This window comes from Pholis gunnellus (genome assembly GCF_910591455.1).
Source record: "Pholis gunnellus genome assembly, chromosome: 13".
In the NCBI taxonomy this organism is placed as follows: Eukaryota; Metazoa; Chordata; class Actinopteri; order Perciformes; family Pholidae; genus Pholis; species Pholis gunnellus.
In genome coordinates, this window is record NC_136540.1 from 7,402,963 (window position 1) to 7,428,408 (window position 25,446).

Here is a 25,446-nt window from a genome sequence, read left to right on the forward strand (position 1 = left end):
CACAATGTAACTTTGCTCCCTGAGAAGTCGAGCTGTATCTACCGCTGAGAGGAGGAGGGGGGGGGGGGAGTACGAGCGCAGCCAGGCAGAGAATGCTGAGCTCTGATTGGTCCCTGAACGTTCTGAATGCTTCAACACATCTGCTCGGGAGGATCCTATTGGTGGAGGTGTTAAAGGGTGATTCCGCCGCAGTGACAAATCGAGTTTTTTTTTCTTTCTTTTTTTTCCTTCTTCTTCGTCCTCGAGGCTAAAATTACTTTACTTCATCGATTCGTGTGCTCTCAGTAAAAGCCCACAGGGGGAATGTAATCACACTGTGGGATTTAGTTGAGGTTAAACCCGCCTCATTTCATTTACCCACCTTTTCATTAGTAAACCAGATTTTGGCGACTCTTTTAGTGGGATCTAATATCTTCATGATATATCGCGTGCTCTGTGGAGAACCAAATGCGACTTATTAGGCAAGCCTGTCTAATGTAAATAAATAAAACATAAAATAACCTCTGAAATTCATGAATAAGCAATGAGATTCATCAATAATCAATTAAATATGAACACATTAATGAGTATTGAACTGATAAAAGGTGTGCAATAAAATATTTTTAAGAAAATAAATGGCTGATTCTCTTGTGTTAACAGGTTTTTATATTTACAATATGATCTCAAATTATAATGAAACCTCTTAGCTTGATTTATGTCAAGTTGGCTTGGAGTGGATAAACTGCCAAGTCAACACTAAGTAGATAGCAAATCCCATTGCAGCATGAATAGCATGTGATTTACAAAATGAGCTACGGACAGAGTACTATGGGGCCCTGAGGGGCCACAAATTAGGTGACAGGCAACATGTAGTCTTTCTATGCTACAAAGCTGATCCCACGTCTGCTGTATGATAAAACACATTCATTTAGACACCCTAACCCAGAGATTCAGGTAATAAAGGCCAAACCACATTTAAGCCTTCATCAAAGAGCCGGGTCACGACAAGCCGTGACAAGAAGGGAGACACACAGGTTGTTATACAAAAACGGTTGCATTTATTGCTCAACACAAGGAAGTCATGGTGCTGCAGGAACAGAGAGAGCTTCTACTGCGACAGGCAGGTCCCCTATATATCCCTGGGAGACTGGCCAGGTGCTCCCAATTGGCCCGAGAGGCTCCGCCTACAAGGGACCTGCAAGACAAGACACAAAGGACCCAAAAGAACGCCCACAAGCCCTGCTGGAATCCAGAGGCCGTCACACTGCTGCACATTTTCAAACTGATTTAAAATGAAATGAATTAGCCCATGCCAGCAGACATATAGTACACTTGGAGCTTCCAGGGCCCCTGGGGTTTGTGGGTCCCTGGACAATTGCTTGAATCGTTTGATTATCCATCCTTGGGAAAAGTTGGCAACACTGCAATTAAATCTTATTTAATTAATACATTTAGGTCTGTGCGTAATGTACGCACTGATGACGTGCTTATCACGTTACCACAACACAAAGAGGCATCCCAAAAATATATATATATGTGTATTCAATTTATGATTGAATGGAATAGGTAAAAGATAGTTAGATCGGTAGGTGCTGAACATTTACTCTTTCATGTGGTTTCAGAGGTTGTCCCTGGAATGTGTTCACTTCCAAACTCAACCGATGGCCGGGGGTCACTCGGGGCTCCTGGATGTGCTGGTACATAGTCCAGACTTTCACTTTGTCTCTGTATCTTGCCTCAGTAAGGTGCTTAGTGAGCACAGGAAACTGATATGACACTCTAACAGGAAGCTCAAAACAGATATGTACACAAGTCTAACCAGCACATCCTTCCTGTGCTTCATTAAAACATCCCTGCACAGAAAGCACGAGATGGTCCAGAGCCTGTGGTTGAGCAGTTTGTGAGTTTTCTACCTTTTTGTTGCATTCACAGTCCTACAGGATGATGCAGAGAAAGGATACATTGAGGTGGGGGGGGGGGGGGGGGGGGGGGGGGGGGGGGGCACCACCGTCGTCTGACGTTGAAATGGGTTTCAGATTATAGTCCTAATTTAGCACCAGCTCTTCACAGTCGGTCTTGTTGCACCACATGAGAATCAGGGGCTCTTGTCGTACATGTCACACCTCACATGTACGTCAACACTGAGATGTCCTGAAAGCAAATGTCTTCCTGTTAACTTGCCTGCCTGCTGAACATGTCATTTCAAGAGGGGAAAAAGAAATGCAGACACATTTCCGCTGTTTTGCTTCATTTTGTTACAGAAGGAAGACATCAGCACATTTTACAAATGATTGCTTCTCTACCCTTGTTAAGAGACAACAATCACCTCTTGGTCCATAACGTCTGCTCTCCTTTTTATTACATAGCCGCTCTAATAATACCGTCTGACCTTGTGTTGGTGCTGTACCAAAGTTTAATTGCATGACCGACTTATATTACAGCTTGGGAAATCATACAGCAGCTAAAACCCATATTTCTATGCATCACGTAAAAAACCGACGACGAACATTGAGTCAGAAACCGAAAATATATCAGGTTAATAGCAGACTGTCTCTGCAGGCACATCATCTGATTTACACCAGTCAGCTGCAAAACAAGACATCTACGACTCACTGTCCAAAAACCTGTTCTTTGTATGTTTACACGTAAAAATGCAAATCAGAAACAAACAATTCTTCCACTTATTAAAGTATTCACCTTAATGTGAGTCATTTTTATAAAGGTAATGAAGTAATTATATGGTCGTCATTGTGAATCCCTTCTGTCAGCATGTTGCTCAGTCAGCAGGTTAAAGCACCCGGTCCAGTTCTGTAATAGTTTTAGCCTTCACTCCAGTTCTCCACCTGCGGGTGGTGTCTGGCCCGTCACCGTGTCAAGACTGTTCAACGGCTTCATCAATCTCTGCTTCTGCTGGAGCTGCGTTCTCCTGCTCTGGGTCACCAGGGAGGACGTCTGCAACCGTGTGGATGAGCTCCTCGATCTGCTCCTCCGACAGCCGCTCCTCACTCTCCTCCACCATCTGAACACAAACAGAAAGCGTCGGTTATCACAAATGGTGTCCATTTCTTTGCCTTATTCAATACATGCTATACATATGAACTTGCCAAACCTCAACTGTGTCCATCCCTTTATCTGCAGTTGCCAAAACAATCTCCCCTCAAGCTGCATTAGCAACACATATTTTCTTCAGCCGATTGTCAGTTTGTCAGTCGAAATTTAGATGTTCAAATTCCCAAAATGGACAAGGAGTCCTTGAAGGGGACATGTTATTTACAATTCCGGGTTAATATTTGTCTTCTAGAAAATGTTTACATGCTTTAAATGTCAACACATTATTTCTCTCAGACTGTAAATTGCTTTATTCAACATGAACTGTATTTATGACAACATAATACTCACAAATCGCAAAAACATAATTAGGCCGCTTCAAAGTACTCTGATAAATTCAGTTCCACAACTGGCAAAGTCCATCTGCTGATGAAGAACACGTGATGTGACGGAAAGCACCAGAACAGCTACTCCATACAGTTGGAGGTTTGAGGATGGTTTTGCTACGCTCCTGCTTTTTACTGCCTAACAGCATAACGGCATGGTTTTGTAACTCTGGGTGTCGGCAGATACAAACGACAGGTAGAGGTCACTAAAAACCAGCACCGTAAAACTCTCAAGAATCATAACAGGATATCAGTAAACAAGACAGAGCCTGTTTGTTTACCAACCAGACCACCCTGAGATCTTTCTAGCTGTGGAAATATGCTTTGCATCTGAGCGAGTCCAGATAGCTGCAGGGCCATTCTGCACGTGTACCACCACAGTTTATTGACGTTTCTGGTGATGGACTGGATGTCTGAAAACCCCCAAATGCTTTATGGCCTGGGTGTAGGGGCAGTACATCACTGCTTCTACTTTGAAATTGCTTCTCCACGAGAGGATCAGTGACACAGATTCGTACATTTCCAATGTTCCACCGACGAGTGATTCTGACAGGGATTTCCCTTCTATAATGGGATCAATGGAGTCACGTACGGTGCAGAAATGGCTCCATTCAACTTGTGTTTTGGAATAGTGAGACACATATAGATGGTCATAAATAAAGCATGCCCTATGAAATGTATTTATTACAGTCTGTAATGACAAGGCTGGCATTATTCTATATTTTCTTTAATATCAACGAACCCCACGAAAACAACAAAACTAACAATTTACAAGTCAGTTTCTCAATATTTCAGAACCCTGTCTGAGGTGTTCAGCCTCAAGCCTATTTATCCCACTGTGGACTGAAATGTTAAAAAATGAGTTCAAGTTTCAAGTAATAAATATTGAAGAGCTGGGGATTGTGTATTTTAGCAAATGTTACTTAAAGAATAGTAAATAGACCATCGTAATGAAGGTATATCTCGACCAGAGCAAAGGTGAGGCTCACTGATGTGTTATTGATAGGGACTGTACTTGTTATACTAGGATGAGTTCATTGTTAGTTTTTTTACTTTCTTTGGGATTTGTTGACGATAAGAATAAAAGTAGAACGCCACCATAATTATCCTTTAAGCAACTCTTAGCATATGACACACTGGCTCATTTCTATCACGATAACTGCGTGAAAGAATCGTGGAAATGTACACCAGTAGGGAAAAAGAGATGAATATGAATAAGAGATAAAGAGAGGTATGGTAACGTGTAATAACAGTAATTGGTGACGATTAAGTAAAACACTCACGAGCTGAATTTCCACTGCTGTCTGTGGCCGGTGGTTCAATAGCTGCAGTTTTTCTGCCCTGATGGGGGAAAAACATCAGTGAATATAAGATGTAAGGAACAGCACATACAGCGTATCTGCTTATCTTAAACATACTGTGCATCTTGGGTCATCTGTAAATTCCAAATGGCAACATGAATGAGAACATAAATGCCTTTGATGTCACTGACTTTGTGAGTTTGTGAGGCATCATGGTGGTGAGGAACTCTTTGACGATCTCTGGAGTCTGCCTGCTGCAGGGCGTCTTCGACAGGTATTTCAGTGTCTGAGTGGGAACGCAGAGGAAACTGTGGTCACGCTGTTGCAAAAGTTTAAATGTGACACAAGAAGTCAGTGCAGAGAGAGCGAGGAGGAGGACGTGTGCTTACCTCATACGTGATGGTGTTGAGGTTCTGCTGTTTGCTCTTCCCGCTGTCCTTCCTCTGCTCCTTCAGGTCTGTCAGGAGTTTGAACACCTGAGAAACACAGGCGGACAAATCTGAATTTGCGACACTTCATTATTTGCATCTCTTGACTGGGCGCTACAAAAAGATTTAATGGTAAACAATGAGACACAACACATTACCTCATAGTTACTGAGCATAGCAGCGTTTGCGTTTTTCCTGAAAAGAAGAAAAGAAGTCATGATTAAGTATAAGTTCATTCTTGACTGTTCAAAACTGTATATGACACCAAATAATCCAAGATGAAAGGTCAGTTTAGCTTCTAAATCTCACAGTCACCTTACTGAATGAAGACTGTGAGACCTGACTCAAAGCTCCGGAAGATGGATGATTTAGTTTAGATCATTTTGGTTAAATAAACGTGACAAAAGTATTTATGATTACAGTAAAATTCACAGGAAGTTGTGATTTAGACAAGCAGACGGGGCAAAAGGAAGAATAGGCAAATTAGAAAATGCTCTTAAAACTTTTCTATTATTTTATGAAGTTTTTAAAAATGGTGTCAGCTTGTGGCTATTTGTCAGACAATAGTTCCTCCAAGCAGGACTTATTTAAACCATTTATATGTAGAAATCCACCAACACAAAGTCTCAGTGTTGCATCAGCTGCTGCAGTGTTGTCGGGACCAGTGAACTAAAGCTTTAGCTAACGTATTCACTTTCAGAGTAGATCGTTATTGTCTTATTCATCTTTTTGTTTTAAAAACAATTGTTTTTTTTTAAATTGCAATCACAGGGACCTGACATGTGTCTAAACCAAGTTAATGTGTCACTACATCTTTCCCACAACTCGATCAATAAATGAACCGGAAACTGCTACAAAGACGTAGTGACGATACTTTTAACCATAATAAACACAACATAGAGCCGCCAAATAACAAACATATTGCACAATATTCAGAGTTTAAAATGAAATTCTTACACTTCCATTTCGCCAGGCACTTAGCTTTGGTCCGTCGCAAAATGTGCCCGTGTAGAAAATGTGAAACGAGTCAAGAGTTCCGCCCTGGCTTCAGTGTTGCGGTATATCTCCCCCTCATGTTTGGTGCTTCTCACTGCAGAAAAGCACAAAGCCAGGACCGGGCTCTTGGAGGAGGAGAGACAGAATGGCTCTAATACTGATTCAAATTAAATGATACATCTTTGGTGCACGAAACCAAATAAAGAAACCCTGTAATCCAGGATGTGACATTCATTCACAACTCACAGCACATTGCTATGTAACAATACACTTAATATTTTAGATAAAATGAAGACATTATCTTGTCCTTTTGTCTTCACTAACTCAAAATCAGATGTATTCAAGGTGACAGATTCTCAGTTAGTTGAACTCAGAATTCCACCTTTGACTTCTCATTCACACATTTATACTGTAGACGAGAGAAAGGACACATAAAAACACAAACAAAATCCACACATGAAAGTTATCACTTTATTGAATATCGAAAAACAATAATCATCACTCATTTGTTAAAACAGGTTTTTTTCATGATGACAAAATTTAACCAGGTAAGAAATTAAAATTCTCACGTTCAAGAGAGACATTCCCAAGACATTGGTGTCAACACACTGACAGTATGACGGAACATTATAATATCCAATATTATACAATTTATTAAAAATGAAAAATATTTCTGAAAACATAAGATCTCAAAGGGGATTTTTCTTAAAAACAGCCCAAAGACAGAAGATAAAAAGGTATAAAGCAGATCTTTGAGGCCAACGTCAATATTTGAGTTTTAAAAAAACCTGATAGATAATTATTCTTCAAACATAAACGCTGACACATCGCTATGGAGATAGATCTGGTTACCCCAAACATCTCTGAAGAGAATAGTGACCAAAACATTTACTGAACCAGTGTACAGTCAGTAACCTACTGTATCTTTGGCATTTCTGTGCTGCAACTTCATGTTACTTGTGTGATGACATATAAACCAACACCGATATATCTGTGGTAAGAGAATAGCGGCCGATAAGACATTACAACCAGGTTTTTCAAATCTAACAGGGCAATGGTGGACAGTGCAGTCGCAATGAACAAGCACAATAACCAAAATTCACAAATATTATTCACAGATATATCCCCAGAACAGAGATTTAGCAGTTGCCAAACAAAAATTATACAAAATACAGTAAAGACAAAAAAAAGCATTTAGAGATTCAAACACATGACTAAAAAATGAATTATGAGAAACCATAGTTCCCTTTATCCTAAACCTGATTATGGTTCCCCAAAACATTGAAGACAATAAGTTTTGTATGAGATCTTTTCCCCCATCCCTGCACCACTTCAGTGCTTAACAACAAGAGTACCCTGATCATAGAGCTGATATCTGAAAACAGACATGACAGTCTTTGTTGCTCACTGCTGAAGCTGCTCGCCCTGTATCTTTTGTCAGCAGTTAGCTTTGTATCTGCTCAATTAGTGTCCATTGGGACAGAATCCTCTCTCTGAGAGATAAATTCAAATAACTTCTTCAACCTCTCGTCATGTGTGACCACATTTTTAAATGAGAGATTTCTGCTCTCGACCAGTTTCTTCACATTGGTCATCATCTGTTGTTGATGTTTATAACTGCAAGCCAGGTATTCCTTCAACACATCAAACCTTCTTCTTTCCACCATTTGGATAATGATGTGCTCAATAATGACGGACAAAGGATAGCCATACTCTATGACACTACGTTCTTCACCTCTTGCATTGCGGTAGGGATGTCCGCCTGAATGCATTGCAACAACATTGCAGTGATCATCAAAGACAGGAGAGCCAGATGAGCCAAAAGAAAGAGAACTATTGTAAAGTAGAAACTGCTCGTTCTCTTTATCATTTTTCACATCATCAAAGAAACGGGACGTAATCAACTGAAAGGGAGCATTATTTTCACTGTAATGAGGGTTGTGCGGCCGAACGCCCTCTGGATTTTTAAGGCGATGCCTCTCGACAACCTGGTTGAAGTTTTCAGTTGGAACTATGAGGCATGGCTCTATCTTTTTCACACAACCACCAGGATGCCCAATAATGCAAATTCCACCACTTTTGGGAAGGAATCCAAAGCGCGTTAACAGACCTTTCGGTAATTTCTGTTTAGCACTGATCTTCAACAAAGCCCAGTCATGCTTGTGCCCCGACACATCACAGCAGTTTTGAAATCCAGCAACCTCTTCCACTAGTGCTCCTGAATCTTGCTGGCCTAGACTTTCAAAAGAGAAATGGACTGTGACCGTCTCAGTAAGCTGCCGTGTGCTCTCATTATAGACGCTATCAACTACATGGCCATTTGTGAGGACAAACTTGTCAAATAGGAGGAAGCCACTTCCTTCCGCTCTCCCGTTTGTTCTCACTTGGCAAACAAAGTTACTGAGCTCCATCAGTGTCTTCATTGTTTTCACGTCCCTGCATGCCTCAGCGCTCTTTCCGTACTCCACGCGGTAAAGATTCTGGATACGAGAACGCTTAAATACTGGCTGACTTTTCTTTCCCTTCACCGAATCGTTAATCTGTGAAGGTGGGTAACTCTGCATCTTTGTTGAATTAGCTATTTCACGTAACACTATTTCTGGTTCCTTCTTACCATCCAGCCCTGCTTTCTGTTTTGGTGTGTTGACATTCACTGACTTAGCTGTGGTAGACTGCTGTAGAGCATCTCGGTTTCCTTCAGAGTCACACCTCTGAGATTCATTTGGCGTCGTGTAAGCATCTTCCAAACTGCTAGACTGACTGTCTGGTGGACTGGACTTATCGAGCAGTTTGATCCTGAAAGTTTTACCATCAAGACAATCAACGAGATCGGACATTTCAGTGGTTACCTCAGTGGTTGTGTTGGAGAGTGCACAGTTCTTTGTGAATACGATATTCCCTAAACGACCATCTCTTTTCAGAGCACGCTTCACTTTTTCCCCTCTGTATGCATAAACAGTCATTTCCTCAATGTAATTTTTTAGTGCTGGGTTTCTCATAATTTTCACTACATCTTTACCTCCCTTTGTCAGTAAATGAAACGTCACAAGCTCACTAGATGACCCCTTTCTCTGGCAACGATCAGAACGACTAAGAGGTTGCTTTGGCCCGTCAACATACTTAATAATAATCCGTTCATCTTTGATCAAGCTGCATGGAAAGTGTGAACTGATAGCTTTCCCATCTCTTACAATAACGAGCTCTTTGTTTTTGTTCCTGTTTGCAATTTTTCTGAACTGTGAACTTCTCTTCAGCAAGCTCTCAACAGTTCCTGCTTTATTGCAGGTGATAGTTGTGCTTTTCTTATTCCAGCACCACTGGAAAGAATGGGTTTCATGTGGCTCCTCTTCCTAGGAATGAAACACCATTAAATCTCATTTCATTTCATTTAATTACAGAAAAAATGTTTTATTTTACTGAGGAGAATTACCTTGATTACTTTATCCATTTGTTCATTGTTTGCGGTCTTCAAGCGTTGATCTTGGGACGGTTCCATTTTTTATTTTTCTGGCTGAGTTTTAATTCCCCAGAAAAGAAGGTGATGTAGTAGCTTACCTTCAGGAAAAGTTCATGAAAATTATTAATATCTTACAGTACACATGGAATAAACATATTTATTGTGCTTCACAAAAAAACAGCAATAAAAACAACAAATGTGAGATGGCTGTTATTAATGCATAGTTGTGTGTGGCATGATGTCATTTTTTTCTCTTGTTCCTGGAACACATATCTCTCACTCGCTCTAATGACACAAAACTAAACATAAGAAAATGTGCATCTTATTGTTGGAATGCTGATTCAGCATTCCAAGTATTGTTATTCTATTCTTTATTCCACTATTTCCTCTGTACCTATTTTGTCCCCTTTCTCCTATATATTTTAAAGCTACAGAAATCGTTCAACTATCAAAATGTTCAGCTCTTTCAGGAGAGGGCTGCTATGACTTTTTGTATTTCTACCTCGCAATTTTTTTAAAAATGGGATCTCCATGGAGAAATTTTTCGAATCCTCTTAAACTTCTTCAATTTTCAAAGCTTTCTTCTTCCTCATACTTTCAGCTACAGACACCATTTTAACTTTAAAATGTTGAGAAAACCCTGAACATTTCTGTAGCATTTCGCTCTTTGATATCTTTGACACACTTTTTGAACTGTAGCAATTGAACTTTTATGATTTTTTCAGTCCTTTTCTGACTTTATAATGTGTGATGTCATCGCCAGAGTGAAGAGTAGCTTCAGATTCTTGTGGAAAAAATATTTTTTGGTAAAAAGTAGCTATTCGTGTTCTTGTCATAGACAAATGACTGTGACTCCCACAGATTGACACATTTAGAACACCAGCCTCACATTGAGAGGAGGTCCAACTATCTGCTCCATAGAGACCAATGTTAATTCTTACTCCAAGAACATCTTCTACAGGTACCTCATTGCAGGCACACAGGTGTTTATGATTGAGCTAATTAGTGAAGTTTAGAAACACACACACACAAAAGATTGTTAGAACTTCTGTCTGTCTCACTCATTCACGCCGTCTCTCTCTCTATCTTAATAAATATAATAAGTTATAATTATAAAAAAAGAAAGAAAAAAGGTATAATTGTTAATAGTTGTTTAAAAAAATGTAATAATAATAAATAACCACAAAGAAATAAGAATATAATTGAATATGATTGTCTGATTTATGTTTTCCGTTTGTTTTTTGTTAAAAAATTCTAAGAAAACACTTCTGTAGACTACTGCCTAATAGTCTTATTATTGACATTTGATGACAATTGCTTATATACTGTAAGCCTAAATAAGTATATTTATTATTTTGAACAAAGTTTAAATGTTATTTCAAAAGTTTCAAAAAGTGCCCCCAATTCTTTTTAAATGCCCCTGGATTTCAGTCAGTGGGGGCAAAAATAGCCCCCTAAAAAATATGTAAATGTCCTACCCTGACTCCTACTACTATTCATGCTACTACAGCTATTAGTATGACCACTATATATCGATATATAGCCAGACGAAGTGGGGGTAGGAAGGTTTTTGTACTGTCCCTGATAGATATGACTTATGTGCAGGGTTAGTTACAGTGACAGATGCTGATTGTATTTTGGCGTACTGTCACTTTAAGAACAGTGAAGCGTGAGCTACGCGAGAGCACGGAGTTCACGTGAGATGTGTAAATAAAGAGCGGGAATCAGAGGCTGCTGAGGACCGAGCATTAGCATTTAGCATCCAGACTGAACTGAAGGGAAAGACCTGAACTACGGGTCAGCGTAACTAGCGGGAGAAGTTACTTAATAAATGCAGAATCAACTTGAAATTGGGGCCGTTAACTGTTTAAAGACATGGTGTTAAGTTGTATGCATATGTAGCTTCCGAATATAGTGTTTCCAGTTGTCAGTCCATGTATATTGTAATCCTAAATTGAATAAAAAGCAATTGTTTAAGTTTGCTGTCACTTGTTCTGTACCTTAAAATTGGACTAATTAACGCTGTACTCCGCGAGTGCAGTCGGGGGAAATAAAAAACCCACATAAAATATAAATGTATCTTATAACAATACATATGCCTAAAAGAATGTTTACATTTAGTTTCAACATTTAGTTTCAACATACCAAAACCGAGTGTAGTCAGAGGGTCGGTTTGGACGTACACCCTCTTCAAAGAGTGGCCAATGAATGAATGGTGTTGAACATGCGCTGTGATTGACGGTCACTGCAGAAGGTGCTAGAAGGACAGCCTTCCAGGGGTACATCCCAAGTCTCTTAGATGTAAGTTCCTCGTTTCCTCTCTCCTCGCATGGTTTCATTGCGTATCTCCACGCATCCCTGGTGGGAGGGACTAAGACGCAAGGAAATGACGCAAGTGAGGGAAACGAGGATGCAATTAAGAGACTTGAGATGTTATCCACCCACAGTGGTTAGAGACGAAGCTTTAAACGTCTTCGGTGACGCCACGTCTTTTAAAGTGACATACACAGCAAACGGCCACCCTTGGGAAAAGGAGAAGAGGGAGACAAGAAGCTTTGGATGGACAGTAGCACAGAAAGCAACAGAACTTGGCATAGCTAAATTAAACTTCAGTCCAACAGTCCCATTACCAACAATAGCACCGTGGACACTTCCTGATGCAACAGTAGACTTTACATTATTAAAAAAGAAGAATAAGGGTAGAGCGGATCATTTCAATTAGCATACAATACAGGCACATATTGACAGTTACCAGGCTTTTACAGATGCATCAAAGAATTTTGGAAACAAGGTAGGAGTAGCATTTATTGTCCCAGAATTTAATATTAAAATAGGTAAAATGATCACAGAGGGACTATCGGTGTACACAGGGGAAATGCTGGCAATAATGTTAGCACTACAGTGGATAGAGGACACAAGACCATTGAGGGCAATAATTTGTTCAGATTCAAGTTCATCATTAGCCAGCTTACAGAACAGCCATTCAGAAAGTAGACCAGACATCCTTATAGAAATACAACACACATTATACAGAATTCAAATGATGGGTCTGACCGTCATATTCCTCTGGGTACCAGCACATATTGGGGTGAAAGGAAATGAAATGGCAGATAAAGCTGCAAAAGAGGCCACAAAAAATAGCTGCACTAATGTTGCAGTCAGCTTCAGTAAATCAGAAACCAAAAGTATTATTAAACAGAGGTTGAAGGAAAAAGGTGGCAGAAGCAATGGGAACAAGACAGAAAAGGTTTTACCGAGTGCAGAGGAAAGTGGGAGAAATGAGATGTGCAGGAAGGAACAGGTAATATGAAAGAAACAGGATTGAGCAATATAATTTAAATCACTGAAAAGATGAATCTCCCTTTTGTTTTGTTTTGTTGTTTTTATTTTGTTTTGTTTGGTCTGGTTTTGTAAGGGGATAGGGTACTCTGGTCCACACTCCACTACAGTAGGTGGCGGGAATGCACCTTTCACTGGATGCCATCCGCCAAGAAATTTAAAAGAAGAAGAAGAAACCGCCCCGCTCGCGAACCACGCCTAGAAAAGCTCCAGCCGTTAGCATTGTGCATGTGTCCGTTAGCATTCAACGTTAACCACCAGCCAAAAACATTTCAACCGGACTAAACCGCTACAGATACCCATCGGAGACAAACATGGCCAACACCGAGGTAATGTTAACGTTTAGCGTGAGGAACCCCGACCACCGGCACGTGTTGTTGTTTTAACACCCAGCTGAACGCTAAAGCAAGCTGTCAAACTGGGGTCCGCTCTTCTCCATTTTACACCGATAAATACGCGTAATAGCTAACGTGTCATACTGCATTGAGTCTGTTGCCAAAGGTGTTGAATCTAACGTTACTGTAGCAGTGTACTCACATTATCTCTGTCTCCTTTGCTCACAAGGGAAGTAAACTTTGGGGAGGTCGCTTCCTGGGAGACACTGATCCTATTATGGAGAAGTTCAACGCTTCCATCGCTTATGACCAGAGGATGTGGGACGCTGACATCCGAGGGAGCAAGGCCTATGTGAAAGCTCTGGAGAAGGCAAAGCTGGTCACCACGGCGGAGATGAGCCAGATTTTACAAGGCCTGGAAATGGTGAACTCTCACACACACACACGCACTCACTCATGGAAGTTCACCACATTTTAAATCCAAGCTGACAAGGAGGCTGTTTAATTATTAACTTTCTGATATCAGTTCTCTCACACTTGCATGCAAGGAAATATACTCCTGCTGCATTGTGGGTATACGCGTGTCATTGTCTGCCCATCAGTGTTGGATGTAGGTTAAGATGACAGCTGAAAACGTGCAATGGTGTAGAATTCCTCTCTGTATTCTGCTGAGTCGGTGCTGAACAATACTGTCATCATGTGATGGATGTCAGCTGCCAAACAGCTTCATTAATTCTTTCACTCACACAGTCAGGTCATGGTTCAGGCTGCCGTCTATCCTGATGTTTTGCTTTGGCAATGCAAGTGGCGTTAGGCAACCAATACAGAAACACTTAATACGATGTTGTTAATTTGCTGTGCAATCAGACATAAGTGGAGAATTCTGCCTAGGATTCAGTGGGTCCATTCGTGTGCTGTGTTTACGTGGATCTATTTAGCCTACTTGGTGATATAGTCCTCTTTTTACCCTCCAGATTTCTAGAGAGTGGTCTAGCAGTGATTTTGTGATCAAACCTGAAGATGAGGACATTCACACTGCCAATGAGCGCAGGCTAAAGGTGAGGTAGCGCTCGTTTGTTTTTTGACATTACTACATAAGAGTCCTCTTATTCAATAAGGAGGCAGACATTAAATTGTTTTGTTATGTTTTTCAGTCAGATAATTACAGGATAAATCCATTTAATTGAAACTGAGGTCTTATTTTCTTATTTTAGAGTTTAATGTTAGCTGTCATTCACCCACTTGCTATTGCTCTTTTCATGGGATATGTTAAAAAGGAAAAAATAAATAAATAGAAAAACACCAGCCTTATCTGTTAAGTGTCAACATCACATGGAGCATTTGGAGGAATGATTAACCAGGATAATTCTAGTATTTTTATCCTTTCTGTTGTGGGCTATGAACGTAGCAGTATAACTGTTCTACTGCTGGTTGATGAGCGATGTTTTAGTCATTTTCACTGATTGTTTTTTCTTGTTTCAGGAGCTGATAGGTGCACCTGCAGGGAAGCTGCACACTGGCAGGAGCAGAAACGACCAGGTTTGTCCTTTTATAATAACAAAACTGTAGTGACTGAATTACTTTTTGGACTTGTAGCCGCATTAACTGTGGTACCTGATGCAGTGAGACGCTCGCTGTGCTGTGCGTGTGTTGACCAGGTCGTGACTGACATGAGGTTGTGGCTGAGAGATGCCATCTCCACCCTGACAGACACCGCCCTCCAGCTGATGTCTACCATGGTGGAGCGGGCGGCAGCGTAAGACGGATACACATTGGTACACACAAACACACACACTTGTAACTGGGCCTTTTTTTAAATAGTTGCCCTTTTATCCTCTTTCTGAACCTTCAGAGAAATTGATGCCCTGTTTCCTGGTTACACCCACATGCAGAGAGCTCAGCCAATCAGATGGAGCCACTGGATTCTAAGGTGACTTTAAAAGAAGCGAATCCTACACGTCTGACACCTTTTTTTTTTCTTTTTTTTCCTATATTAGATGATGTATTGTTCATGTCATTCTCGTGCATTTGTTTCCCCGCTCGCTGGTCGAACCAACCCTCAGTCATGCCGTTGCTCTAAGCAGAGATGTGGACCGACTTCTGGAGATCAAGAAAAGAGTTAATGTTTTACCTCTTGGCAGGTACGCTGTGAACACGCGCTAACTATCCAACACTGATTTTCACCCACAGAGAGGACCAGTTAATGAGAATGATTCTTGTTGTTTTCAGCGGGGCCATCGCTGGAACACCTTTTGACATCGACAGGGAGCTACTGCGGAAAGGTCAGGCCACTTGTGCAAAATACTGCAGGATTAGTACTCTCCTGTCAAAAGTGCACTTTTGTTGCAGCTGTCCTTTTGTGTCTTGTTTATCAATGAAATGCGTATTAAAAGAAAAAACAACTGAAACAATGTCCTTTCTGCTCATCTGTAGAGTTGGAGTTTGATAGCATCAGTCTTAACAGCATGGATGCCACGGGCCAACGGGACTTTGTTGGTACGTGAACCATACGTGTGTGTCGGCGCTCTCATCCATTACAATGAAATAGTCTGTTCTAAGTGACCTCGTGTTCTGTGTGTTTCTTTAGCGGAGTTCTTGTTCTGGGCTTCGTTGTGTTTGACCCATCTCAGTAAGATGGCCGAGGACCTGATGCTGTACAGCACGAAGGAGTTCTCCTTCGTCTCGCTCTCTGACGCTTACTGGTCAGTTCCTGTTTTATATTACGTGGTCCTAATTTACAGTTTAGATTAAAGCCATTCATTAATATAGAATAATAAATATGTTAAACTGTCTGGGTGAATTCTAATGGTGAGTGATGTTTGTCAAACACTGATTACTGCACTTGATGATAAATGTGTACATCTGGTCATTTTAACAAAAATACATTTTATTCAACTACTGTTAAAACCTCATGTTACACACTGTATGGTGTCAAATGAAAATATGAAATCATTGCTGCCACTGAAGTTGTCCACCTCCACTTTCAATCTGGCCTTGAGAAGTTCATTCTAAATCTTAGAGCTGGTGTTACTGCTATGCTGTATTTTCATGAAGCCCAGTCATTTATTGAGGAGTTGAAACTCGTGTCTCCCTCATATTCACTCCTCTATATCTCTATACTCGTTGTGTATGTAGCACAGGCAGCAGTCTGATGCCCCAGAAGAAGAATGCTGACAGTCTGGAGCTGATCAGGAGTAAAGCAGGACGCGTCTTTGGCAACGTAAGACCTCCGACTAAAGATACTCTTTGTTAAACCGTCTGTTTTTCTTTTCTTTCTGTTCATCAAAGGGCCCACGTTACCAGTTATGTTGTGTCAGCAGAGCTCACATCCACTGTCTTTTTTTTTGATCAGATGGTGTAAAAAAAACCAACAAATTATGCTGAAATGGCTCCTTTCTTTTGTCAAATTAAACAGTGATATTTTGGTATAATTTCTGCAAACATGTGATCATTGCAATTAGTGCAAGTGAAGACCACATTTCCCATAAACACGGTTGCTTCCTGTTGCAACAATGTTCCTTCTTTCTATGCTGTTCTCTTTCCCTGATTAGAAAAGGATTAATGTGTTAAGCTAATGTTGTATTTGTCTGCAGAATCAAAGCTTTTCTTGTCGAACTGTTGACTGTCTGTCTGTATTTCAGTGTGCAGGGTTCATGATGACACTGAAGGGCCTTCCCAGCAGCTACAACAAAGACCTGCAGGTATGAAAGTGTGTCTTTGTGAGCTTTCACTACATTGTTTCTCTGGATATTTCCTCTCTTAACTTTTTTTTGGTCACGCTGTCCTCGTCACCCTTCACCAGGAGGATAAGGAGGCCATGTTCGACTGCTATGATACGGTTCACGCGGTGCTGCAGGTGGCAACTGGAGTCATGTCCACTCTCAAGGTCAGAGACCTCAGACAGTGTTGATTGTCCTGAAAAACCTGGTTGCGACTGCTTGCTTTTACTTTGTATAAAAACCCTGACCTCTCTCTGTTTTTGTTGATGTTTGTCCGGTGTTTCAGATCAACCAGAGTGTGATGGAAGCCGCCCTCAGTCCGGACATGTTGGCTACTGACTTGGCCTACTACCTTGTCAGGAAGGGGGTGAGTGGTGTTTAGGTATACTCCTAAGAAAAGTAATTTTAACTACATTTTATTCAAAATTTGAATATTCTAGTCAAGACTATATTAAATCAGATGGGTACTCGCCTTCATGCAAACTGTTCCACTAAGTGAGAAACGTCTTAGCTACATCAAGGCTTTTCTGGTGACTCCATTTAACAAGAACCACAGAGAACAGGTGGATGAAATAAATGCTTAATATGTGGGATATCTATAATATTTGACATGGCGTTACGTGTATTGGTGTGTTGTTGTGTAACCGTGTGTTCTTCTGTGTTGCAGGTGCCGTTCAGAGAGGCCCATGGTATTTCCGGTAAAGCTGTGTTTGCAGCTGAAAACAAAAATATCGCCCTGAATCAACTCACTGTGGGTGACCTGAGTGCTTTGAGGTGACTCTCTTCTTCTCATTCTCGCACACACAAAACCAGAAAGAATAACACCCATTGTTTAATGGAACAGGATTTTCTACAACAGCCATTTAGATTTTCTCACATTGGCCCTCTCTTTTATCTCAGCCCTCTGTTTGGAAGCGACGTGTCCTCTGTGTGGGACTACAGGAGCAGTGTGGAGCAGTACAGCGCCGCCGGAGGAACAGCCAAGAGTAGCGTTACTGCACAAGTAGAACAACTGAGGACCTGGCTTCAGAAGCGGAAACAGTGACCTCGACCTAATCTCACTTCAGTGTTTTGGCTCAAATTTACTGCCACAATTTAGATTATCAGGAAATGTCACATTGAGGTCAGATGGACTTATTTATGACTTGAGAACCATGTTGCCTTCCGATTGTCTCCTCTCTTCTTTTTAAGTAGCGATGTTTCAATTGATCATGGACCAATCGTAAGTGTTACTAAAGACCTGACAATAAATAAATGTTAATCAAACTAGCAGTGTGTTACAGGTTGATCCATTGAAGCAACTGATTTCCACCACACAGACTCAAGATGGTGCTTAATCCCACAGATATGCTTGTGTTAACTAATGAAAGTCATGACTGGTTTCAGTGATCCGTTTGCCCAAACACATAACAGCAGAAATAGGTGTGGTTTGGTTAATTTAATGGTAACCTACATACAATCACTGTCAATTTACAGTTATGTTAATGTAATAAAACTCACCTGTTGATGAGCTCCACACAAAGCATGTTGTGGTGCGGTAAAGCAGATTTAGTTTAATAGGTTCTATTTAAGTTTTAGGCAAAAGTGCAAAACATTTCACGATGTTTGTACAGAAACACTCAGTGATCAGTGTCAGACTAATGACATGAAATCCACGATTGGTGCAATCAGAGCATCCGTCAAGGGTTCATATCAATTTGATGGTTTGTACTGTCAATTGTTTTTCATAGTTATCTGTGAAAGTTTCATATAAAGCATTGCATTCAGCACTTAGTAAGAGTCATATAAGCAGGAGTCGGTATGCTGGCTGAGAATTACAGGCATTTATGTACATTTAGAACTCATTTGTTTTTTCTAAACAAAAGCAAGTGTACAGTACAATTTAAAATGCCTTCATCCTCTAATCTGCTACATTTAATTATCTGACAGTGAAGAGAACCATATGCATGTCAAGTAAAGAAGAAGTAGTAAATGAAACAGTCCCAGAGCTTGTAACTCAGAAAGAAAAACTGACTTGTAAACCCCTAATTCTACACTTCTATCTTACTCTAAAACACATTAAAGGAAAAGCTGATTTTAGTTGAGTGTGCAAATTTAATATATTGACTCCTAATGACAACAAAAATAAGGAAAAATAAAGGCCTAACTGAGGTAAAGACTAAACACCAGAGGTGGACAGTTTACTTTCCCTTTGCACAATAACTTAGCTGTAATTCATGTGCCAAATGCAGGTGACATTCTTTAAATGACTAACTTCTCACACAGGTAAAAGTTGCCTTTATACATACAGTAGCGTTTGTCATTTACATCCTGTGTCTTCATGCGCCGGGTCAGTGTATCAGACACGTTGTCCCGAGCACCACTGAGAAAGCGCTGAGCCAAAGGAGGACCGCGCTCGTCAGAGCTGCACTCGCCTCGGACCGGTACACAACTCTGCCATCCAGAGGCTGCGTGGGCCTGAAGATGTCCGTCATGGGCTGTCCCGTCCAGAATCGACACTGCATAACTATTGCATCCAGCTGGAGAGGAGAGGAAGACGATTTCACATCTTTTAGTCAGAAGTGGCAGTATAAAGTATTATGTTTCTCCTGCGAATAGGGACAATGCAGATTACTTTTACTGGCACTGACCCGTCAGACTTCTCAACATTGACTTCTAGTTCTAGTCTTTGAAAATAAACACGTCTTCCCTCTTACCTGTAATGCTATTTATCATGAATCATGACCTGTTCATGATTTCTGGAAAGAGACTTTTTGAGTTTTTCCAAATGTATTTCTTTGAGAAGCACAAGCCGAGTGCCATATAGTCCCGTTATATTTGAGAGACGTCTCTACGGCCCATACCTCCAAAACTAGGCACCTCACACCAGTAACATAAAAAGGTTTACCTGTATCTGTATTTTATATCAAAAGTCAGTTTGGAGGTTTGAGGAAATACAACGGGGAGCACTAGTTTGTCACCAGCGTGTAGCCTCCATCTATAGCTGCTCACCTGTCGACTGCTGATGGACAGGGTCCTGTGAAACACCGTCCAGGCCACCGCCTGTTCACATCCTGGAGTGGTCATGGAGCCCACATAGCGGTAGTAACTGTGGAGGTCCTTCGCTGGCGGGATAATGTCGCTGAGTTGAAAGTTAGTGATCACAGTGCTGCTGCCTTAACACAGAAAGACGGGTGGAGACGTGTTTGGAAGAAATGTCGAGGTTAACTTAAATGTACAACAGACTAAAAAATGCATCTCAATAAAAGGCTCAGGGCCCTTTTACTATAAGAAAGTTAGTTATGTTCTCAGTGACCAAACATACCATTGTTCTGTACTCGGCCCAAAGCAGCTATTACTGCATCCAGATGAGGATGATCATCTGGTGTTTCCTGTGAGGACGACACCATCAACATTAGGACACAAGCGGAAATGGTCTTTGTATTAAGAATGCCGAGTCACCAAGAGGAATACATATGAAAGCATTACCTCAAACAGGAAGGCAAGCAGAGCGATGCCCGCCATGTCATGTTCTGCCTCTGCCAGAGAGCCGTACGGCTCCTTGATGTGGACTATATGCAGCTGGAAACCCAAAACACAGCCAATGAGTTCCAGTATTAGTGGTGCAGCTCACTGTGTGACACACAACTGTGTGAAACATGAACTCTGGCTGATATTACGATGAACGAAAAGGCTCACGTTAATCACAATGAATATGAACATATACCATGTTGTACTGCCCCCACATGCAAACCGTGGCTCCTGTAACTCTGTTAGTCCTACTTATATGATTTTAATAAATAAACAAACAAAACATTGAAGGCGTATGCTTGCATTTCTGACACGTCTGTAAAACGTTGGCCTTCTTGAGTCCTAAAACCAATAAAATAAGTAGCGTTATTGCACTTACGGATCAGAGTTAATGTTTTTTTTTTCTGTTAGATGCCTGTAATAATATGTCAGTAATGATCTCATTCGTAGGCTAAATCACTCTCTGGTACACTGCAGCCACTGCCAAGGACAAGCGCAGACCGTGCTGCGTATCGTTTGATCTGCTCAGAAGCTGATTTTCTGCAATCTGCATATCAAAATACTACTGTGACTGTTTATTGTTATGCACCAATCACCGTTTGACCCCTGCGTTGTCTAAAAGATCTTTTTCCAGCACACCTCTTTTACTTTCATCGCAGCCAATGATATTGAGGCTCCGGTGTGACGTACCTCCATGGGGTACCTCTCTCCGTCAATGGTGTGCTCTGATCCCGGCCTCCCATTACCTCCCCAGTGGAAGTGAAATTGGGCGGCTCTGTAGTGACCAGGCAGAGCTCCTCCTGTCAGTCGGACCGACTGCGGTAGAGCAAAGTGAGCTACGGGGAAGAGAATACAAATGTCAAACTTAAGAGAACATCAACAAACCAGAGGTGTTCAACATCTGGTAAAAGTCTGGATGGTGCGAGAATAATAAAGTGGGCTCTTAAATACCCGAGTGTCCTTTGTTTTCCACTGTGACGTTGATTGTGTTGGTGTGGCCGATGAAGTTGAAGGGCGGCAGGGCGCTGTTGACGTGCACTTTGTTGGTGACGATGTTAATTGGTGATTGGCGTAATCCACCACAGCTGGGAAACTGAGCTGCCCAGTGGATCGGGTCTAAACCATTCAAACAGCGGCAGGAACAACATCAAATTATTTGTGTTTGAAAGAAGTGGGCATTTAGGAGGCAGGGGGATCTAAAAAAACAAAACTGAGTTGCATTATGTATGGAGTTTATGTATTTTGTTCACTTGCGCGGCAGCATTTAACAAGCTGTGAACGTAACACTGATGTGTTTTCACGTAATTAAATTGATGGGGTGAACATCGAAGCTAACAGTTGCCTTTTTACACATCCAGCAGACTTGAAGCATCCTTAATATTTATGTGGAGTTGTATATTTGTCAACCTGACAAATGTACGTCGAATATTCACTCGTCCCTGTTTATCTCTGTTTTTGGTCTCCACTAACTCCTTCAGCTGCTAAATGATCCTCAATGTGGTTTGACTTTCAGATGCTTTGACGGATCACAAACCTGCGATTGATTTGTCAAGTGTGTTCGTACAATTTTTGGGGTTTGTCTCTTCAAATACTCGGGAGTCTTACCTCTGCATGTGTCGTCACAGGAGTACTGGCTCTGGTAACACCACTGAGCTGGAGACAAAGCACAGCTCTCAGTTCAGACACAGACACACAGTATGTTCTTGTTCAGGACACAAACAACATGGCTCCCTCCAGTTAATAAATGAGTATTAATTCTTCTCATTCTCACGCTCCATTAGACACGGTGTTTTTGTTCTCAGTCAGCAGTCTGACTGGCTGATCTGCTAATGTGTTTGTGCTCTGCAGCTGAACTTTGAGAAGTCAGAGCGGGTGAAACATTCTCACACACACACACACACACACACACACACACACACACACACACACACACACACACACACACACACACACACACACACACACACACACACACACACACACACACACACACACACAAGCCCAGATAATTATTAATTCTCACATTACTTATCCTGTCCTTCAGATGCCTTTTTGTGTTCATTAGTTTAACATAAATTCTCTTAATAGCACTTATATGAACAAAACATGACAAAAGAGTCAGCAGTGATAGATTAACAGTATCTAACAGGACTCAGTGAAGTCCTCACCAGCTGTTCTGTGCTCAGCTCAACGCACTTTAACTGGAGGTTACACAGACACTAAACAAAATGACTTTGACCGTGAACATTTAGGGTTAAAGAGAAACCACAAAGACCGCTTAAAGAGAACGTACGTATCCAGCCAGCTAGAACGCTGCTGTCATGACAATAGGATAGAATACACAAAATAGTCATTATTTATAACTTGTGCTTTATTCAATTATATAAATGTAAAACTAAGTTTTCCTTTATTGTTTTGACATTGTGCTAAAAACAAAAAAAGAGAAAAACTAAAAATATCATTTGGAGAATAAGCAACACAAACATCAAAGCTCTGTTTTTAGCTGCAAAACAGCAAATGCTTCCTTAAAAGTGTGTTCTCAGAACAGACACCTAAAATATGACAAACCCTCGGTGTGAGTGCAGTGATGTCACCACGGTGACCTCTGAGTGTGACCTCTACGGGATTTGTGTTTGAGGAATCTCCAACATCAGAAGAAATATCCCGCTTTCTTAGATTTCTTTGGTAAAACTCCTAAACTGCTGCATTACTGCTGAATATCCTCCCCTCATGGATTTACTCATCTGACATTGTCCACATCACAGATGCATTTCTTACTTCTTACTTCCTACGGCCCCGTTTTTAGGCAAACACCACGAAACAAACTCAGTGTTTCCCTTCACATGAGAGAGTCAAACACTCAATGAGTTGAAACACAAATACAATTCTCTTTACTGGGAGCAAGATTGAGAATAATACGAGCAGAAGATGTAAATGTACACAAACCATATATATGTATATATATATATATATATATATATATATATATCAAATATAAAGGAAACTGAAATCCTTAAAAGTTGAATGTGTTTGACACTTTTGATCGCAGAACTTGGCAGAACATGAGAGAAAAACTGTTTAAAATAAATGTTTGTATAATATTTGCATCTTGGTACGTGTACTTGCTTGTAGATTTTTCTTTGTTCTCCACTGTTAGAAGTGAAGAAGTGAAGAAGTGAAGTGACTACCATTAGAAAAGACACTTTCCTGCATATGATGAAGACGTCAAGTGCAGCTGTGACCATAAGCTCTGTTGAATCAACGATCACAGTAGACGCTAAATGGAGGGAAGCCATTATCTTTCATTGATTGAGTCTAAATCAAACAGTGAGTTGTAGATATGGAGGTACAGACAGTCGTGCAGAAGTGGCTGTGATTACACCGACTGCACCGCTGCGTTAAACGCGTCCGTCAAACAGGTGCTGAATAAGTCATTCAGTCTTGTGCTGGCGTCGTGTATTGTGTTGCAGATGTGAATGAGACTCCGGTGTCAGACTCAGCGGTGGGAATGAAAGGCGCTATAGAGAACCATTTAGCTAATATAGGAACGCAGATTAACCCCGCTGAAGCTCCCACAATGCCATTCTCTGAAATGGGACAACAGTTCTCACCATGCGAGAACAATGCACAGGTGGAGTTTGGCTTCGCTCCACCTGGCTCGTACACATGCAGCACAGAAAAGTCAAACCTGAGACAACCCACCATAAATACACCAGCTTTAATGTTTTCCCCTTATAATTAAAAGAATGAACCAACATCCTGGAGAAATTGATTTAATAAGTGGTTTCCAACTTTTTTTTTAGCCTTTAAAACAACACCATGTACATTTTGAAAGAAGAAATAACACATTTGTTCCTCTTGCGATAGAGACGTTGAGCTCATAATAGAAAGCACTTAAGAGCATTGATCTGGTGTGACCAGTAAATTGTGGTGGCTAATGTTAGCGCCTGCTTTTAAACAAAGCAACGTCTTATTGAAATTAGAGCTGCAAAGATTCGTCCATTAACCAATTAGGTCATCAACAGACAATTAAGCATTGATTGATTTTTGTTTTAATCTTTATTTTTTCACGGTCTTAGATTGTAGTAAATTAGATGTTTTGGACGCTTGATTTGACAAATCAATGACGTCACCTTGAGCTCTAATTTTTCTCCACGGGTATTTTTTTTGTTACTGTTTTCTGATGTTTTATACACTATGAAGCAAAGATGAAAGACAATCTGATACAAATATAAATATCTTTGTGCTGCAGAAATGTTTTTTCTGCTTTTTGATTATCTTGTGATCCCCTCAATCACTGCCTTTCATTTCATTTCTCTAGCTGTAAAAGCCTTTCGGTGTCACATTCAGTATTTCAAGCCACATTCACAACGCGTACCAGCTGTGATCTTTCTTAATTAAATTATGCAACAATATCTTTAGTATATCTTAAGTAGCTGCAATCTCTGCAACATAATACTCTTAATGTTGTGCTGAAATGATGCTCTCAAATTAAAAGAATGGGGTGTAAACTGAACTCAAGCTGAGATTTTGTATGCAGTTTTAATCGTCCTACTAATATAAGTGTGTGTGTGTGTGTGGGTGTGTGTATGTGTGTCCTACCTGTGCACTGAGAGAGGAGGGAAAGCAGAGTCGAGAGGTAGACAGAAAAATCCATGATCAGCCCAGAGACCAGAAAAGATCCTGACAGACTAATTTCAGATGCCTTCACATACTGACTCTGAGCAGCATTTGAGGGTGGGAGGTAGACCGTCATGAGTTAGACAAAAGGTGTGTGTGTGTGTGTGAGAAACAAAGAGAGAAGAGAGAAAAAAGTCACTCTGAGAAAGTTGTCAGGTGTCTGATCGAGGAAAGACGGACACCTGGTGGAGAAATCTGATATTGTGTTGTTACAAAGTCTGTTTACAGGCCTGTATAGGACGACTGCACATGCACAGAGGGAGCAAAG

At 40.9% G+C, this 25,446-nt stretch overlaps 4 protein-coding genes across 4 annotated transcripts; 1 reads left to right on the forward strand and 3 right to left on the reverse strand.

Annotated features, from left to right (window-relative positions):
• Positions 1-2,258: 2,258 nt before the first annotated feature.
• On the reverse strand, positions 2,259-6,135 carry crcp (calcitonin gene-related peptide-receptor component protein). Its single transcript, XM_079171544.1, has 6 exons — positions 6,100-6,135; positions 5,301-5,337; positions 5,104-5,190; positions 4,906-5,000; positions 4,697-4,754; positions 2,259-2,998 (listed from the first exon to the last, which is right to left on the reverse strand). The coding sequence occupies exons 1-6, from the start codon at positions 6,105-6,107 to the stop codon at positions 2,852-2,854; spliced, it is 432 nt and encodes a 143-aa protein (XP_079027670.1). The 5' UTR covers positions 6,108-6,135; the 3' UTR covers positions 2,259-2,851.
• Positions 6,136-6,689: 554 nt separating this feature from the next.
• LOC306704621 (serine protease FAM111A-like) lies at positions 6,690-11,791 on the reverse strand. Its single transcript, XM_079171051.1, has 3 exons — positions 11,741-11,791; positions 9,569-9,693; positions 6,690-9,488 (listed from the first exon to the last, which is right to left on the reverse strand). Exons 2-3 carry the CDS (start codon positions 9,632-9,634, stop codon positions 7,599-7,601), a joined length of 1,956 nt encoding a protein of 651 aa, XP_079027177.1. The 5' UTR covers positions 9,635-9,693; positions 11,741-11,791; the 3' UTR covers positions 6,690-7,598.
• A 1,336-nt stretch (positions 11,792-13,127) lies between these two features.
• asl (argininosuccinate lyase) lies at positions 13,128-18,251 on the forward strand. The gene is made up of 16 exons (XM_079172308.1): positions 13,128-13,263; positions 13,499-13,693; positions 14,244-14,327; positions 14,752-14,808; positions 14,928-15,025; positions 15,122-15,199; positions 15,333-15,410; positions 15,499-15,551; positions 15,703-15,765; positions 15,857-15,971; positions 16,405-16,489; positions 16,911-16,970; positions 17,072-17,155; positions 17,275-17,355; positions 17,656-17,762; positions 17,889-18,251. The coding sequence occupies exons 1-16, from the start codon at positions 13,249-13,251 to the stop codon at positions 18,031-18,033; spliced, it is 1,398 nt and encodes a 465-aa protein (XP_079028434.1). The 5' UTR covers positions 13,128-13,248; the 3' UTR covers positions 18,034-18,251.
• A 1,067-nt stretch (positions 18,252-19,318) lies between these two features.
• ca4c (carbonic anhydrase IV c) lies at positions 19,319-25,155 on the reverse strand (the record flags this gene model as incomplete). The annotated part of the gene is made up of 8 exons (XM_079172404.1): positions 19,319-19,507; positions 19,980-20,139; positions 20,289-20,359; positions 20,457-20,549; positions 21,189-21,334; positions 21,450-21,614; positions 22,104-22,151; positions 25,101-25,155. 8 exons carry the CDS (start codon positions 25,153-25,155, stop codon positions 19,319-19,321), a joined length of 927 nt encoding a protein of 308 aa, XP_079028530.1.
• Positions 25,156-25,446: the final 291 nt, after the last annotated feature.